The 18,358-nt window shown below is 40.8% G+C and overlaps 5 protein-coding genes across 5 annotated transcripts; 3 read left to right on the top strand and 2 right to left on the bottom strand.

The window, feature by feature from the left end:
- The first annotated feature begins 715 nt into the window (after window positions 1–715).
- LOC129588596 (60S ribosomal protein L14-like) lies at window positions 716–1,916 on the top strand. The gene is made up of 5 exons (XM_055482902.1): window positions 716–845; window positions 911–1,012; window positions 1,121–1,309; window positions 1,508–1,561; window positions 1,700–1,916. Exons 1-5 carry the CDS (start codon window positions 843–845, stop codon window positions 1,811–1,813), a joined length of 462 nt encoding a protein of 153 aa, XP_055338877.1. The 5' UTR covers window positions 716–842; the 3' UTR covers window positions 1,814–1,916.
- Window positions 1,917–2,416: 500 nt separating this feature from the next.
- Window positions 2,417–4,741, bottom strand: LOC129588617 (uncharacterized). Its single transcript, XM_055482931.1, has 5 exons — window positions 4,429–4,741; window positions 3,400–4,136; window positions 3,205–3,322; window positions 3,025–3,097; window positions 2,417–2,948 (listed from the first exon to the last, which is right to left on the bottom strand). The coding sequence occupies exons 1-3, from the start codon at window positions 4,469–4,471 to the stop codon at window positions 3,311–3,313; spliced, it is 792 nt and encodes a 263-aa protein (XP_055338906.1). The 5' UTR covers window positions 4,472–4,741; the 3' UTR covers window positions 2,417–2,948; window positions 3,025–3,097; window positions 3,205–3,310.
- A 338-nt stretch (window positions 4,742–5,079) lies between these two features.
- Window positions 5,080–6,978, bottom strand: LOC129588657 (uncharacterized). The gene is made up of 4 exons (XM_055482986.1): window positions 6,842–6,978; window positions 6,215–6,421; window positions 5,735–5,933; window positions 5,080–5,478 (listed from the first exon to the last, which is right to left on the bottom strand). The coding sequence occupies exons 1-4, from the start codon at window positions 6,876–6,878 to the stop codon at window positions 5,277–5,279; spliced, it is 645 nt and encodes a 214-aa protein (XP_055338961.1). The 5' UTR covers window positions 6,879–6,978; the 3' UTR covers window positions 5,080–5,276.
- Window positions 6,979–7,983: 1,005 nt separating this feature from the next.
- LOC129588560 (cofilin/actin-depolymerizing factor homolog) lies at window positions 7,984–11,673 on the top strand. The gene is made up of 4 exons (XM_055482843.1): window positions 7,984–8,276; window positions 8,544–8,614; window positions 9,530–9,736; window positions 11,233–11,673. Exons 1-4 carry the CDS (start codon window positions 8,274–8,276, stop codon window positions 11,396–11,398), a joined length of 447 nt encoding a protein of 148 aa, XP_055338818.1. The 5' UTR covers window positions 7,984–8,273; the 3' UTR covers window positions 11,399–11,673.
- A 1,053-nt stretch (window positions 11,674–12,726) lies between these two features.
- On the top strand, window positions 12,727–17,928 carry LOC129588583 (adhesion G-protein coupled receptor G6-like). The gene is made up of 9 exons (XM_055482886.1): window positions 12,727–13,279; window positions 13,616–14,358; window positions 14,729–14,820; window positions 14,891–15,348; window positions 15,844–15,941; window positions 16,353–16,477; window positions 16,559–16,830; window positions 16,899–16,974; window positions 17,035–17,928. Exons 1-9 carry the CDS (start codon window positions 13,180–13,182, stop codon window positions 17,591–17,593), a joined length of 2,523 nt encoding a protein of 840 aa, XP_055338861.1. The 5' UTR covers window positions 12,727–13,179; the 3' UTR covers window positions 17,594–17,928.
- The last annotated feature ends 430 nt before the right edge of the window (window positions 17,929–18,358 follow it).

Here is an 18,358-nt window from a genome sequence, read left to right as displayed (position 1 = left end):
TACGGGTAATGGTATTAATTATTGCGAAATTTATGTATAGGTATGAGTATATGAATTTCTGAAAATCCAAAAATCATCGGATCTGATAGGGCGACCGTAATAAATCAAGCAACATTGATAGGGCGACCGTAATAAGGAAAGTAATGCAGATTTATGGGATATCCCAGCTGGCCTTCTTCAAAGTAAGCACATAAGAGACGCTTATGGCGAAATAATAAAAGATAATACAAATCAACAGTAAAATTTTCGTCTCTGGTTTAAATTAACAGTCATTTTCAATTTTGGCTTGCAAAAGCCGGCAATAACCGGAAGTTAGCATTAGCAATTTAACGATAAGAATTGTAAAATACGGAATTAGGGATACTCGTTACTAATTACAGAGTAAAATGCTGCAGCCGCACTGGGAACATTGAATACGCGGCCTAACCGTAAGATCACGAATAACCATTTTGGTTGTTTGTTTAATGTTTAAATTCAATCACTTTAATTAGTTTGCATTGGCTCAGGCATTTGCATTTTTGTATTGGTTATTGCTAAAAAAGGTTGTTTTTCAACGCTTGCCGGTAGAAAAATCGAGATTCAAAGAATCAAGAGTACTGTAGTACGTAGCCGCCAGCCCAGTGGTGACTGCAGTTCGGCATTCCACTAGCGTAGTGGTGTCAACGGATTTTGGAAATGCTGTCACTGAAGTGGAATTCACATGTCGCGACTTCAGACTGCTCCAGCCGTGTCGATCACTCGTAAGTCGGAGAACTCGTGTAAAATTTTGGTAGTTTTCGTGGTACCCGGTTAATAGACAGTTCTCCATTAGTTGTTTTGATTCTGGGGTGAAATCATCTAAAATGGTAAGTTTTTGTTCACTATATACTCCTGAAAGTGCTTCGCCTGTAATTCGCAGTCCTTTTCGTAGACCTTCACAAAAACCGTCGAAATTGGCCGAGTGGCGTATATCGCCAAAGGGAAGAATGTTGGAGAATTGGCCACCATTGTCGATGTCATTGATCAGAACAGAGTGAGCTCCCATCTTTCTACTGTATTTCGGTGGTTTTGGATCAGGAAAACGACGACAGTTAGCTGACGGTGATGATCTATTGGGAATCTGACTTGACTGCTTTTGCAGAGCTTAATTGACGGGCCGTCAATTCCTCGCCAGGTCGCCAACTTTCGCGACCTCCACCTCACAAAATTAAAGATTAAGATCCCTCATACCGCTTCCCACAAGGCTGTGGTGGCAGCATGGGATAAAGGAGACATTGCCACAGCGTGGAAGAATTCCAACTGGGCGAAGAAGCTGGAACGTCAGAAAAAGGTAAGCTCCGCACTAAAGGCGCTGTGAATGCAGTTACACGCAGTTTTGGTTATGATGATCCAACAATTATGATAGGAAATGCCGGCTGAGCTAATATGCTGATTAAATCGCTCTGAAATTCACCTTTACGTTTACGGATTATTTTTTGAATTTGTTTGTAGCGTTTGGTGGTATTTGATGGTTGAAATTTTATTGCAGAGGGCCGCGATGACTGATTTTGACCGATTCAAGCTCATGCGAGCACTGCAGGCGGTAAGCGAACAATTTTTTAGTTTTTTGACTTAAAATATGGAGTGATTTCATACGAGACGGCTGGCCATGGTACTTTGAGCAACTTGTCTGCATCTGACTTAAAAAACTCTCTAACCTGAATTGTTTTTCTATTTTTAGAGGAACAAATTAGTCAAATTAGAATTTGGCAAACTGAAGCGCCTCCAAAGCAAGAAAGCCGGAGGAGAAAAGAAACCTGCTGCAAAAGGAAAAGGCCCTGCGAAGAAAAAATAAAGCATTTCTTTGTTTTCCAAAATTTTTCGATATCATGTATTTGATCGTAACAACGGTGTGAGGCGATGTTCGAACTTCGACGAATAAAAGATTCATCCACGGATTTTTCTTCTCCTCGTGCTCAGAGTATGGACTTTCTCAATAAAACATCAATGAATATGTACGAAGAAAATAATTCAGTCAGAATTACAGAAAATCTAACACGGACTACGAGTAGAAAATTGTAGAATGTAAAATTTGCGATAACTTGCGCATTGTGTTGATACTAGGCTTTACCAGCCAAATGTAGTCTACTTTGTATACTTTATGTGGTATAATGATTATACCGTAATCAAATTATATCCTTTGAAGAGCACACATAAAGCTGAGGAAGGTTAGCTGTTTTGGAAAGTTTGTTACGTTAGTTACTCTTGCATTAATTTTGTAAACCAAAATGGTTTCTAATTAAGTGCGGCCAGTCTACAGTACAGTTCGTCTGGTTACATAATCATGTCTGCAAAGATATGTTATTGTTAACTTGAGTATTTTGGTGTAAAACGCTCTTTCTTGTTCCCTAATAGCGCGCATACTGTAATAGCACAAACCCAAAAAACCGTACGGGAAATAAGAAACCAAATTCAGCAACAGCACCTATGTTAGCAATAATATGCTTCGCGTACTAAAGTGGTTTTGGAACATTCGATATTCTGACTGATCAACGATAGTTCATAGATATATTATAACAGAAAACACAAAGATGCAGAAACAAAATGCAAAGGTCAGTGTTTGCAAATTTCGTTCTTTTGCATGGTAGTCGAAGTTTACCGTAACCTGTCAGTTTATTGCCATTACTAACATGTTGTTCTCAAAGTTTGAGGTTTATTTCTTTGTTGAAAAACGGATCGATTGGTTGGTCAAGCTTTCTAAGGCTGATTTCGTTGCTGGCCGAAAATACACCAACGGGTGATGCCGTGGTCGTGGGAAGAGTGGTTGGTATTGTGCTAGTATGGGATGCCGAAGGAATATCCCTGAATAAGTTTACTATTGGAGCTTTAACTATCGTGCCCCCTGAACCACTAATTGCACTGGTTACACCACAGTCCACCGCCGTAATGGATATTCCCTGCCGGTTGCTTCGACAAACCGCTCTCCAGAACTGAAGAAATTCTAGCTTAATGTATAGCTGAATACACGACCCGCATTATTTCTAAACTTTGTAAAGATTGTGTTACCTTGCATTCATTCCCGTAAGTCATGCCATTTGATCCACAAGTCGGTTTACTACCTCCGTAACATTTCCATGAGCTGCAAACAAAATGTTTTTCGTTTAACTAATATAATTATAGCAAGATCTAGAACCGCAGCTACTGATAAAAAACCAGTTTAGATAAATATGTCAAGACCCAAGTTACCAAGGATCCGACGGGATATAATTGGGCGACTCGTAAACTTGAATGCTGACATTATTATCCGATTCTCTGTTGCTGGTGGATGAGCCGCTGCATTCCGACTCCATCGTTATTTGCAAACCTGTGTGCAAGAATTATTGAGCACAGTGACCTTTCCGTACACCAGTACACTGTATTTTGTTACCATAAGGTACGTACTAGGATTTTGGCGCTGTGCACAATCAAAATAACACTTATTCGGATATGTTCTCCCATCGCTTCCACAGAGGGAGCGTACTGCAGCGTGCATGTACAGACCATTTCACCGGCTCCACCGGAGTTGAAATTTCCATCGCGAGCCCCGTACATTCCGTTGTATAATCCGCCAAGCCCAATGGAGCTCAGTCCACCCGTTCCCAGTTGGCCACCATACACACCGGCCATCGGTCCCAGGCTGCCAAAATTCTCATTAGGTTGCATGTTTCCGGCATCCATCATGTTTCCGTTGAAGTTGGGGCCGAACTGCCGAGCGGCCTGTTGGGACTGTGCAGCTTGGACTTGCTGTAGCAGTTGCTGTTGCAGCGGAAGTTGATTTAGTTGCCCCAGCTGCACGGGATTGAAGTTATTCAGTGAGTTCGCCGGCATGAAGGACTGCGCCGACGGAAAAGTATTCATATTGTTCATGTTGTTCATGTTGGTATTTGGTGCGAAAGGACCGGCTATGGGCACCAGATTGTTAAGGTCACTGGGTGGGCGCAGACTAAAGGGCATCTGGAAGCCACCGGACACTTGGTCAGCTTGGCGTTGATCGTCTTGCATTTGTTGTTGAAGTGGAAGTTGGTTTTGATTTGATGTTTGTTTTGCATTCAAAGGAATGGATGGAACCAGGCGAGGGGTGGAAAGTGCCTGCTTGATGGGTCTTTTCACCATATTTTTCTGTTCGCCGGATGCGAGCGCTACATACACAATAGTTGACCAACACAGTTACCGTACCAGAACTTAAATCGGTCAAAAGCTAATGTATTGATTGCATTTAAATACTGTAAGCAGCTATACGCGGCAAAATTTTTGATTTGATAAGGTTATAGTGCGAGTATTAATTAAATCTGCACATTTTCGGTAGCTTCGACCACAAGATAAACTGACAGAGAAGGAACGCTAATCATATAACTGCGTACATATCAGATGGTATAACAAACGTAGCTCAGTGTGTTTAGACATGTATATTGATCGAGCGTAACAACTCACCACACGCGGAACAGAAAAAGAGGAACAATAATATTTTTGGCATTTCCGGTTGGAATGGGCGCTAGAAGGAATTTACATAAAGTGCCGCGGTGCAGTCCGCACCGTCACACTGTAATTATAGCCGGTTTAAAACTGCATGCACCGCACAAAAATTCAAGGCTCTTTCATTGGAGCACCAGTTGTTCACACAGTCTTTCGTCAGGTTGCTGTTGAAAGGGAATATAACAGCAAGTTAAGATGACAGAAATCTGAATTCGCCACACGGATTGATCTAGCATTCAATGAGATGAGTATTCCAGACAAAAACCATCATCAAGATATTTTTCGCTTAAATGAACCATTACGGAACGATATGACGGTTCTTATAGATGTGCTACTTTCAGGTCCATAACTTCCGTTTCTGAAGGTTGCATTCTGTTCTGCGTAATTAATTTTTATTATCTACAACCGAAATCCGATGGGATCTTTACGAAGTGTGTGCAGTGTGTGTGTGGGGCAAACGTGCTTTTCCGTAACAGTACAAACCGGAAATGTACAATTTTATGTATTTGGTAATTAATAGTAGCAACTCCATGCTCAGTGACCTACAAGACACGCTCCTACAAAATGCCGCGATTCCATAGTGCGATGCTACTGAGAGTGTCGATAGTTTGTCAGCACATAAAACAATTAAATAGTCATATCTTTGCGTGTGTACATCAAGCAAATCTTTTAAGGTTAATGCCGCTACTAAATGCTGAAGAACCTACAGTGCGCTGCATGCGTCTGAGTATAGAAAGTTATTCACCAGTTACATCGTAAGTTGTCATCTTTCGAAATCAGATAAAGCTAACAGCGGCTGCACTGTTCTACTGTATTAAAACATTGCTTATTGTCTCAAAACCGTTGCGGACACCAAAAGGGCACGGTGACTTCATAAGTGGGAGTCCTCGATTTTCCCATTCGCACATCGCTCGATAATATTGACAGTCATTCAGGTAAACGTTTCCCCGATTGTCGCAAACAGGCAGTGGTATATCCATGCCTAAGGTCACAGGCAGCGATGCTGGACTGCTAAGTCAAACGTAGATCACATAATTGATTTCAACGCAGAACAATCATTTAGTTTACTGAAATACTCGTTCTACATGTAATCCCACTTTGTTTGAATTATTTAACTATCACGGTTTTATTATTTACTATTATTAACACCGTTAATTCAGTTTGAACATATAATAATTTTTTGTTACACCCTTTGTAGCAAGCAAGAGGTTGTCTTTCCAAAACTATGTATTTTTAGGACGATTTTTAGACGCTCCTGTCTCACCCAAGTGGCCGTTGCAACCCCGGTGCGTTTGTGTAAGATCCAGTTGTGGCCGGGCATTGCCAAACGCAAGCTGGGTTTCTTGGGTAAATTGGAAGGGTATTACTCAAAATAACTGGTCCGGCCATCCGTATAGGTCCGACGTTAGGCATCCGCGAGCCGATCAGCATACTGCACGGTCCTTCGCTGAGCACAGCGATTGCTAATCAAATGAAGCAGACGAATGGAGATTAGAAACGAGCGAATACCGCATACTTCTAGTTATTAAGCAAACGTCAACCTGAAAGCCACTAATACGCATAAGTGTGAAACCACTAATACGCATAAGTGTGATGTTGAAGCATTCTTTTAATACCGTGATGTATGATTTCTGAAATTCTAATACGACGAAGCCCAACAACAAGCTTGTATATTATGGTTACAACATAGGTTATTTATTAAACATAGTTTATATATTATGGTTACAACCAATTTTTAGCGTACTTGGATTGTACTGCTGTTCGCAACGTAAAGGGCAAATACTGGAATACGTTCTCCCATTGGAACCACAAACCGGTCTGTAGTAAAAGGAACACGCGCACGCGCTTCCCACGCCAGGAGGTCCATACTCTGCAGGTCCATACAAACTCTGGCCAGATGCGCTTCCGCAAAAAGCCAAAATAACGACTGTTAGCGCAATTATCCGCCGATCTAGAATTGGTTAGCATTCGAATACATTCACGATAGAGAGACAAATGTTTCTGTTCCTAATACCTATTTATTCAAACCTACACTGACCATTGGTCAGTACCTACACTGACCATTGGTCAGTTCCTTGCAAAAAGCACCTTCCTTACCGTGCCTTCCTCTAACGCGCGTGCTTTGTGGATAAAACGCCTATTTTCACATACGATCGGCAAACGCAGAGAACAGCTTTTGCGCCGCGTGTTTTGCCGCTTGAACGCGCATTTTACACATATTTTTTGCAATAGGGATATATATCGAGTATGCTACATATTCATGTTCAAGTGTATTTCCGTAGCGCAAAGAATTTGTAAATGGTCCAAAATGGTAAATAATAAACATTTTTTGCAATTTATTCCAAATTAATATTAAAACAGGCGTACGTACCGTTGTCAGTATCAAAAGGAACACGTGTAGTCCACATATTACCGATTTCGGTGAAAAGAAAGCTATCTGAGGAGTAAGCGCTTCTTCGCTCTTGTTGTAATCAATGAATGCTGCACCCCGTTTTGTGCTAATGATGCTGATTGCAGCCTGATATTCTCGAACCGCATGATCGGTGCTTCGTGTGCACAATGTTTATTACGTTCATTTACACTTAACAGACACTGCATTCAGATTTATTGCGGCGCATCGGATTTATTTTTTGCTTTCAAATGTTTCATTAGACGTTACGATTTGGTGAGAAATTGAATATCGATTTCAGAAAACCACTGAACCCAAACTACAGTGCTATTGGTGTAATATCATTTTTTAAGGGATTCTGTTTACGTTTTGAAAACAGCCTATAATTCCGATGAACCGTGAATGAAGGCGCTTTTTTAAATTTTTCGCCAAGTACAACGAAAAACATTTCGATGCGCGAGCGAACGGAAAGCTTTCATGATATGTAAGTACGGAGCATTTCCCGGATCGCTCATACTCGTATATATAATTAAGTGATAAAACATATTGCTACAATGAAAAGACGCTGTCTTTGGAATTATGCTATGTCGAATATTAACACCCATCTGCATCTCGCATAACAGAAAATGCTCCGGAAGTAAACAAGTTATTAGAATACAACTAGATTTTGCGGTAAAAGTACGTACCGCTGAAATGCAAATTACGAACTCACGACTCTTGCGAACTGGTGCTTATTGTTTGGAATTAGGAAATTTGTATCGCCGCACTGGTATACCGTTTAAGGCTACACTGGTATAAGCATAAGCTTACAGTACATCGCCGCACTGTTGAAATTTAAAATTTAGTTTGAATAATCCAGACGGTTTTAAATTTTTAATCAAATCAGAAAAGAATTATTTGTTATAATTAATTAAAAGAATTACTTACAAGTCAGGTATATTTTGTTACTTATTGATTTTAGCCATGAGTTGAGCAGAACAGTCAGCCCCCTGAAGCGGCGCTTGCTTCTGAATGAGTTTTGCTTTTGCGGGTGACTCATCAGCCAACTGGCCTTCACAGTGAAGATTCTGTTGTACTAGTGCTCTCTCTCACTCTGTTTCGCTCTCTCCTCTGCCGAACCCTGTCTGCTGTCATAAGTACACTGCAGGCCAAAATTTATTCGACGCTTGAATCGCACAAATTTATCCTCGTGTATGTAGCTGCGCAGTACGACCGTCCGGTCATAATTTTCCCTCTTTCCGTCTTGCACTGTTTGCGATACACATAATTCATCTATCCGGGAATTATTTCAGAATCTGTAGTCTGCAGCTTGGATTTTGGGGGGACTGATCGTTAACGGACGCATAGGGGATAACTCGCAAGGATACACTAAAGATTTCATTTTTTCTATTGCTTTCGGTTCCCTCCTTTCAAAATGGTAAGTAATTTCAGACAGCTCGAGTGGGAACGAACCAACTGTTTTACGATGGGAACCGGTGGCATATTTTGGTCGGATGGTGAGAAGAACTGCATGAGCCGTCAGCGAGGAGTTTGAACTGAACGCAATAGACTCATCGTGATGCCCATAAATGGATATTGCGCGCTGTTCATTGCTTACTAATGATCGTGTCCTGCATCATTGCTTTGTTTACCAACAGTTCAGCGCTATTATTCTTCAGCGTTTGATTGTTGTGGTCCTTTTTAGGCCTCGGGAGTGACCATTGCTGATGATTGTAAGCAGCAATTTGAAGCCATTAAAAGAGATAAAAAACACCGGTAAGCCGTAATATCGTAAAAGTAAAATCTCACATCACTTTTCCGAACATTTTAAGATCTACCGTGGTTGTTGTGGAGGCCCTAAATAGTTTTGCTTGTTACCTGAATTGAAATTTCATATTTTAAGAATTTCAGTTGTCTGCTTAGTGCTCGATACGTGTAGTTACCGGAAACTTAGATTTTAACGATTGGTAATTGCTATTATTCATGGCTTTGCGTCTTTGCCGTTGTTTCTCGACGCGTGCTTGCTAACTTATAATTACATTTTAATTATGAGTGTTAAATTTTTAATTAAAATCTAAGATATGTTTTACTTTTTTCTTTAGTAGTTTTTGTTGTGGTATTTTATTATTTCTTGTTACAAGATTGGCTGGGAAGTTTGACTTGTTGTCCTTCATCACATGCGCATATATAAAATTTAGATAATTTTAAATTTTTTGTCGTTTTCTCCGCTTTCTGTGCTACATTTTTGCTATTCTTTACATGGTGAGTGCGACGTCTTTTGGCTGACTGAAAGGGTGGTGTTGGCTGGATGATTGTTGATCATTTTCTGGTGAACCGAAATTGAAACCCGATTGATGTGAAACGAATATTTTGAAAATTAGCTTCACTTGCTACTGACGATAATAATTGATACTATATATGAACGTTTTTTAGACGCTGTAAAAATTTATTTTACTGTAAAGGTAGTTTTCTGTGTTTTCGGTATTTATATTACGTATACGCTTGCAATGTGAAGTTATCGGTTGCAGTTGCTGTTTTCGTTTTCATTGCGCAGTAATTCGACCTTGCCAGTCAGCCACGTATGGTATACGTCTGTGTGTGATGTTAATCATAATGTTTACCCAGTCCTTACTTGGCCGGTCATAAGCTCATGTTTGGTTGCTGGTTTTAAGCATTTCTCTTCCGTAATAGGTATCTCGTATTCGTAATAAAAGACGAAAAGCAAGTTGTTGTGGAGAAGGCCGGCGATCGGAATGGGAAGTACCAGGATTTCGTTCAGGATCTCCTAGCCGCGGGACCCGACGACTGCCGCTACGGTGTGTTTGATTACGAATACGATCATCAGTGTCAAGGAACTGCCACAGAAAGCCGGAAACAAAAGCTCATCCTCATGTCATGGTAATTATTGTTCAGTGTACACTACTTATATGCTGATAGTGAGATGTGTACAGAGTACAGTTTACGTGCAACCGATAGCCAGACAAGTACCGCTGACAAGCCATGGCCCTCGAAAAGAAAGCCACTTTGTCCATTTCGCGGTTGGCTAGGTTTGGCTTGTTAATTAAGAGCTGTGGCTTAGCAGAAAAAACGGTAGTGTGAGTGTGGCTCTAGGTTACGGATAGCTCAGAGGCACGAGCTGTTCATGTGGTCGGATTTGCGTAAAAAATCTTCGTTTTATCATGGCGTTGGCGGGTGGAGATGTGTCACTGCTGTCTAATCGCCAGCGTGACAATCTGCAGCTGTACGGAAATTATTTGATGAGCGATCAATTAAATTCTAGCGTTGATATTTTCTCCAAATTTGTCGGTGATTCCTGATTAATGGCGTGCACATTATGCATTTGTTTGTGTTCCTTGCCTTCCGCATATGAATCGAGATTTCATGAAACCATTTCGCTTCCGGAACGGAATAATTTTCAGAGGTTGCGAATGCTTCGAGAGAACTCAAAATCTCCGTAATGCGCACGCCGCACACGGCATTCGACAGCTTCGAGTCGAAACTATCGGGTGTTGCAGAGTAGGTAGTGAGCATGCTGCGACGCTAAATATAGACCCGGCAGGTTTTGAGAACCGTTAAAAAACACCGAGGAATGACTGGGCATTTACTCTTGGATTTTCTGCGTAGTTTCTCCCGCGAAAGAAATATCGAGATCTGACGACATAAGTGCTTGGTATACGACGATTATAGGCATATGTTAATGATTGGCAGTTATGTTATGCGGCTGTTGAAATTAGTAAACTCGTAGACGTGGAACATTTCGTCATTATTTATTTATAAAGTCTGATTTGTTTGTATTAGCGAACTGAAAATCATCCTACCGTATACTCAAATTTCTATGGAGACCTGCTCGTTTACGATCGGCATTGGCATTTGACTCTAACATACAAATGCATTTGGTGCTGGCTCGTTTTTTGTCTTTTCATTATGAATGTGGTCTGTAGATAATACTAGATATTGTCAGGTCATTTTGTATTTTCAGCGTTACGCGAGTATTAGCTGAAGCTTATATTTTCGCTAGTGTACGGAAATGGACGGAATGAATTTAGGGTTTACTGGGTTATTGAATATTCACTGTCTTCAAATGATCAATGAACTTTTGACTCTAACCAGTAAGTAATAATTTGAAAGTAATAAAAGAGATTTGCACAGACAATTTATTTTATATATTATTGAGAATTTGTCGTAGTTTTACGTACGAGTACAGGTTAAAAATTACTTACTCGGTTTGGTCCAGATGAAACTCAAAATGCATGAAACGTATCGAATGCTGACGTATTACATTTGTGACTCATGAGCCAACTGGCCTTCACAGTGAAGATTCTGCGAGTACATGTTTTGTTTCGTTCTTTGCATAAATTTAAGCTTATAGATTTACGTAAGTCATTTGTTTATAGGTGCCCCGACACCGCCAAAATCAAGAAAAAAATGTTGTACTCCAGTAGTTTCGATGCCTTAAAGAAGGCTTTGGTCGGCGTGGCCAAGTACATCCAAGCGACAGACGAATCGGAAGCCTCAAAGGAAGCTGTGGAAGAAAAACTGCGCTCAACAGATCGTACTTGAAGTGCAACAGCCACTTATCTTTTGCGGATAATAATAGCGAGCTGATTGGTTTTGATCTGTTTATTCGTGTAGACAAAAGGGAGCTGATGTTGTTGTACTGTTTATATGCGAGATGGTTCCTATGCAGACCTGACAGTTTTACTTTCTCTAACTGTGTAGCTCAGCTTGCGTTGTTTCGGATGCTCGGTTTTTTTGCTAGTTAGATTGGAATTTTTGACATTGATACACTGAAATTCATACTTTTTGCACTAATTACAGTAAATCGTGAATTTGTGCTTGGGCAAAGCCAGTATGGTCGGATAGTTACTGCACACAGTGCACAGTAGTTTACGAAGTACGTACTGTATTATACCTGCTTGAGTTGAGCAGTACCATTGAATGGTCGAATACCACAATGCCTTCCTTCCACAATGGTTTCTGCCTTTGCGCCAGTCAATGACAGACTGCGGGCAGTCGTACTTTGCGAATATTATAATTATTATGAATAATTATTTATGGTAAGTATCTGCCTACATACAGAGGAGTTATAAAACTACGGTAGTATTGTACTTGCACAATCCGGCGCAGAGGCGTTTCTAAGTTTGAACAAAATTGACATATATGTCTAATGAGATTGTGTTGTGTCGAACCGAAGCTGGAGAAGTTGGAGATTGTAGCTACTGGAAGTTAGAAGATTGTAGCGACTCTTGATAGGTTAGTAACTTAGTATGCAAGAGCAGGATTACTGACTTTTGCGTTATATTACTGTATTTTCCTGTAATTTAGGTACTTCGAAAACAGCGGCGCACAAAGCAAATCCTATGAGTAATCAGTGTTTTGTTCCCAAGTTCGCAGTCATCCGACTATACTACTCTGTATATTCCCTCATATGATTAATCGCATATCTTTGCTCTGAATTTCTGTATTGAACAGCAAATATTTTTAGTCTTTCCATTATCAAACCTATAAATTGCAATTAAAGCAATGCGCTGCTCGTAGGTAACTGGTATAATTAAAATCAAATAGGTCATCTATCGGATAGGTTATTATCTGTGATGGATCCTTTAGAGGTCGGTGTTGCAATGGCAGTTAATAATATGAATCCAACATTTACGTACTTGCGGTTTTCGCATTGACATACAGATACACTCCTGCTCTATGACAAATTCAGAATTTAATTCTAGTAATTATAATACTGGGAACATCGAAGTGCGCTAGCGCTGTGTACGTATATGATGAGCTCAAACATGTGCTGCACTTCGATCACGATGACTATGGGATCATCTGAGAGTTTCCTTTATTCCATGTATGCTCCCACCGAGGATCACTATAAGCATTTCACGGGTTTCTCCACAGCTAGTTGGTGGCAGTCGTCAATTTTTAATCCGATCGGGGACGTCAGTGTTGGCCTCCTATTCCACGATTATTAAATTTCACTCCACCAAAGGTCGCATTTTCTAACTAGTTCCAACATTTTCCAGCAATCTTGCTTACACACAAGTTATAAAAATTGCAGAGGATCAATAGCAGTTTAAATAGCACGATGCATTTCCGGTGGGCGCCTTATGGACCGCATAATACAATTTACTGCACATCCGTCGTTCATTGTTATGTTCGCAGAAGCAGATGTCTGCACTCTGCTATAGCTGTATGCTGCAGCTAATGCAGTAGATGATCTGCTCAACAGTTCATTTCATAAAAAGCAGATCATCCATAGACGATGGTTTCAATATAAAATTTGATCATTAGTAGCTGCCTCCCAACGTGAAAATATCCCGTACATTATTATCTGTTTTCCCAAGATGTCAGCTCCTTTCTGCAAGATTAATCCGATCATAGTTTCGCTATGCTTCTGCATTGCACTATCGTCTTACACCCGCATCTACACTGTTTCGGCCGCCGGTAAGTTGCGTGAAAAATTTCTACCCGTAGGCTACTTGAAGTTGTTTTGGAGTATCATTCCTATCCTTATGTAAACTCGAAAATTAAAAAAAACATTTATTAATTTATTATTTCTGGAGTAGTTGTGAAGGGAGTTAATTATTGGTCTTTCTTTGTTGCCGGTTTTAGTAAAGCAGCCAGTTGTACACATGCACACGTTGTATTGTATCATAATTTTACTAAACCTGAAAGCTTTAAAACTATAAAACGATGTGATGTATTGCTCGAACCGAAAATCGGCCACAAATATTAAACCATTTCAGTTAAGCATGTATTGATTATGCGTTGTAAGTGCAGGTCAAGTTCAGTTTGTGGATATAAAACCTTCTTATGAAATTCCCAACCGCACCCCCATGGATACGGTGGTAGCTGTCTTTCGAGCAACGGAAAAGGGCAAAAGTAAAGGTAAAGACAAAATTGTCTATGACCTTTACGACACCACTACACCGGCGCCTTTCCGCATTGACCGCTACACTGGTCAACTGATTGCCGCCATGCAGGTTAATCGAAAAGTTGGTGAACAACTGAAGCTGACCGTAACGGCCACGAATACGCAATCTGGATCGAATGTGCGGGAAGTCATTAAAATTAAAATCACACCGGCTGTCAATAATTACACACCAACATTCCCGTCGAATGCCTCCGTAATTCTGATTTCGCGCAATGCCACCAAGACGTCGACCATTTGGATTGCTGATGTCATCGATGCGGATCCTGATGAAGTCAACAACGATATTGTCTTTAAGGAGGCAGTATTTTCTCAGGAAAATTTTCTGGAATTTATACAAGAGAGCGGAGAGCTGAAGTTATTGAAAACATGGAGTGAACTGCCCGGTGACGGGATTACTGTGGCCATTACGGCGTGCAATCGGCAGGACGCGATACCGTTTCGTTGCGGTTACACTGAGCTTACAGTGGCGCCGGATATTCCCAACGAAAGTGATCTACTTAATAATCTAAACGATATAGACGCGGAAAAGCTTGGCGCTGTCGCGGATGCTGTTGCTAATATGGCAGAATATGCTAAAACGAATATCAAGGTACAATTGCAAAACTTCGATAAAAAAGATAAATTCATGGATGAAAAACAAATACAGTATTAATTAATTACTTTAGCAGATGTGCAAGTACCGGTTTTTATTAGAAGCATTCACACAGTTCTGAGGCAGGATTTTTGCGATTGTGTTATGCAGTATCGACTTACCGTATTTTAGTACTGTACCAAAAACTATTCTGTTACTTATCAGTAAGAAATAACTAAATTCGCTACTTTAGCATTTAACTCCCATTACTAACAGCTTAAAGAATTTAGACAACAAATAACGCTCACATATGAAAAGCATAGCGTAGCACAGTAGCGTACACATAAATAGTAATTGTTTAATATCTTTTATAACATTTGCACTTCAGGTGGCGCAGTCAATGGTGACTGTCATCAGCGCAGTGCTCGATGTTGACGGCGCAAAGTTATCGGCGGCGATGTCGCCGAATGTCTCAAAACGGTAATCAGTCGCAGCAGGTCCATGTTCTTTGATCCTAAGTACAACGATTTGGATTTTTCGTTTAATTTAGAATGACGCAATCTGTGGACTCATATGCCGAGGATGCTGTGAGCTCCGCCAATTCCTCCCGCACCGTGCTGTTGTCGGATAACATGGAAATCATTATGATGGATGTGGAAAATGTCTTCAGCAATGAGAGCATTGAATATCTACCGGCAGCTGGTAATTCCACCCAGAACCTCACCTTCTCCATTCCCCAGGCGATTGTCCGTAACAATACAGCGGATTTGGTACGGGTGGCATTTGTCGTCTACGACAATACCAAGCTTTTCAAGACGACGGAACAGGAAGTCATCGTTGGACGCACGGTGCTGGTGGCAAATCAAAGCGTCTACATTCCGGACTCGCCGGTCGTTGTGGCGAAAGTCAAAGACGTTCCCACGGAACATCTGGAGGAACCGGTAAAATATAGTCTCAGGAAACCAGCGCAGGGACAGCGATACAAGTGCGTGTATTGGAACGAAAAAGGTGGGAAGAAAGACCACAAAAATTATAGTAACTAGTAACTACTCTAGCCAATGTATGTTGCTATATGCAATGTATACTGTACATTGTAATATTCGGAAAACTTTGTTAAATTGTTAGCGAGGTATTTTGATTACACGGTATAATCACAATACTCACTAAAACATTAAAAATAATAATATGATTTACAAGCATGTACACACATTCAAATCAACGGAAAAACACGCAAAAAACTATTTGTTTTCAATAACCTATATCTGATGAAGTTACACTATATTTTGTTTATTTTGATTCCATATTGCAGTATAGCGCCGAAATTAACAATTTTTAATTTCAGCGCTCACATTACCTTTGCTAAAGCTTTAACCCGCTTATTTATATGTGTGGCTGCTGATCCCTTTAGTCATTATAAAATCTGATTTATATCTACTGGTACAATTTTCTAACATGATGGAAAGCTGTAAGCTAATTTGATATTCTTTGTTGTGGCTGTAACAGACTCGAAATGGGATACGGAAGGAGTTACGACGGACATTCAGACCGACGACGATATCAGTTGTTCCGCTGACCACATGACAGCATTCTCTGTATTATTTGTAAGCCCAGTACTATAATTTTCGTTGCCTGTGTTAAGAGGGTACTTGCGTATTTACACGCCATAATTATACTCACTTATATTGACTTTTTCTATCATTTCGCCTCCTTTCCGGAGGCACTGAAAAAACTACCTAATCAAAAGAAATTGTTCGCACATTTGCGAGCCAACTTGAGCTGTAAAATTTGAAGACTTCGCGATTTCTGACGCACTTCCGGTGTCCCTTTTTCTCTCTTTCTAATAAGATTAATGCGTAATAGAGAAACGAGACTATCGACGCAACTGTTATAACAAAACTGAATGGCCGCACAGACCAACAAAATAAACTGTTTGATTATAAACACCTTCAGAATGCTGCAATGCGTAACGGTATAACGAGAAAGTCTTAATTGATTGTTTGAGTTTGTTGCAGGACCCCCTTCCCCACGTCGCGATAGCCGCCGAACACGAGTTGATCCTGTCCGTAATATCCTACACTGGGTGCGGCTTATCGCTGTTCGGCGCACTCGCCACGGCTTTCACATACTGCTTTTTCCGGTAAATTAGCAATAAATTTTTTATAGCTGCTTCTGGTCTTTGTTTATGACGCAGCTAAAACCGACAAACGTATTTTTGTAGGCAATTGCGGGCCGATCGCTCAGGGAAAATCCTGATCAACTTATGCTGCGCCATTGCCGGTCTTAATTTGACCTTTGTGGCGGCATCATTGGCATCGATTGCCCCATTTCATGTCTCGTGTTTTGTGGCATCAGCCTTTATACATATCTTCGTACTGGCGTCCTTGTTATGGATGGGCATTGAGGCGTCGAACATGTATCAGATGCTGATACAGGTTTTCTACAATGTCAATGAACACCATTTTCTCATGAAGAGAATGGTGCTTGGATGGGGTAAAAATTCAGCAGCGGTGCAACAAATATTTTTTTGAAATGCAGAACAAAATCATGCAATTTTATAGGAGTGCCGGTATTTATTGCTGGATTAACGATGATAATGGAGTCGTACAAATTCGAGGAACATGCACTGATGGACGAGTAAGCCGGAAATAAAAGCACCGATGAAGTAATGACCTTTTCACAATCTTCTAATTGCAGTTGCCGTTTAACCCCAAAGAATTTATTCGTCTATTATACCGCATTTTTCGCTCCACTGGCCATTATTATCGTCGGCAACACGGCCATCTTTATCAAGGTTGTTTTTGTCATCTGCAAGCCGCGCCCCGATTTCGCCATCACGAACAAGCAAGCCAGCAGCAAGCAGTCAGCCGTCCGGAAGGCGCAGGTCCATGGATCATTAGCGGTGATGTTCTTGCTGGGCATCACATGGATCTTCGGGGCGATGGCATTTTCGCATGGACGACTGGTGTTTCAGTATATTTTCTGCATCGCGAACTCCTTGCAGGGCTTCATGATCTTCGTCTTCCGCTGTCTGGAACGACGGGAGGCTCGGCTGGCGTGGGTGCGCTTCTGCAAGACGGGCGAAAGACGACCGGTGTCCGAAGCCAGTCGAACGCCCACTTCCCGATCGGTGCTGCTTACCAACAACACCACGACTTACACACGCCGCCGGCAAGGCAGTCATCTTTCTGATATTTCGGCCAACAGCAACGGGCACGTCCAGAAAGCGCTGGTCGAAACCAAAGCGACTGCTTAAGTGAAACAGCTATTCGCAAGCACGCCGAATACAAATTTGATACATACTTTAGCAGCCAGCTGCAATTGACATGTTGACTGTCGATTGCAATTTTGCTTTTACGTAAAATTTTGAATGTACATGTAAGTTCTGTTAAAGCAATTCGGTTTGCACTATCTATTGAATTCTAATGTAGATGCCCGACTCATAGCTCTGAACTTGCTTTCGTAATAAAATTTTATGCAGTCTGGAAATTTTAAAATTTTCTGTACAAATCGTGGATTTCTTTGTCAGCATATATCAGGCTCGTCCAATCTCTGAAGTCGGTCAGCACCGTTCTAGTGAAATATGCAGCTTCGGTCAATGCCAAACTGACAATTATTAAAGTCTTAATTTTCCGACTGCCAGCTACAGTACTAGTGCAAGGTTTAATACGATACCGTAGTGCCGTAGTTTAAAAGAGGGGTACTAAAAAACGTTTTGCTATGTCTTCTGATTTAACTTTTAGTTTTCGTTATACGTACTGCTTCTTCGCATACCTCCTGTAGTGCCAGTGGTGATACGCTAGTAAATAAGAAATTCGTAATACAGTAAATATTCACAGTATGCCGTATGCGCTCGTTTCATTGCGGTCTGATCTGCCAAAAAGTTGACTTAAAAAAACTCAAAAATAAAACAAACACGGATACTTTTATCAATAGTTCACACTCAAGTTTTACCGATTAAAGATTTTGTTTAATGATTGTGACCCTGTGAGGCAAGTTATTTATGCTACATGTAAAGCTA

This window comes from Paramacrobiotus metropolitanus, unplaced genomic scaffold (genome assembly GCF_019649055.1).
Source record: "Paramacrobiotus metropolitanus isolate TYO unplaced genomic scaffold, Prichtersi_v1.0 Parri_scaffold0000030, whole genome shotgun sequence".
Taxonomy (NCBI): Eukaryota; Metazoa; Tardigrada; class Eutardigrada; order Parachela; family Macrobiotidae; genus Paramacrobiotus; species Paramacrobiotus metropolitanus.
The sequence above is the reverse complement of the archived record's forward strand: the minus strand, read 5'-3'. Positions and strand labels throughout refer to the sequence as shown.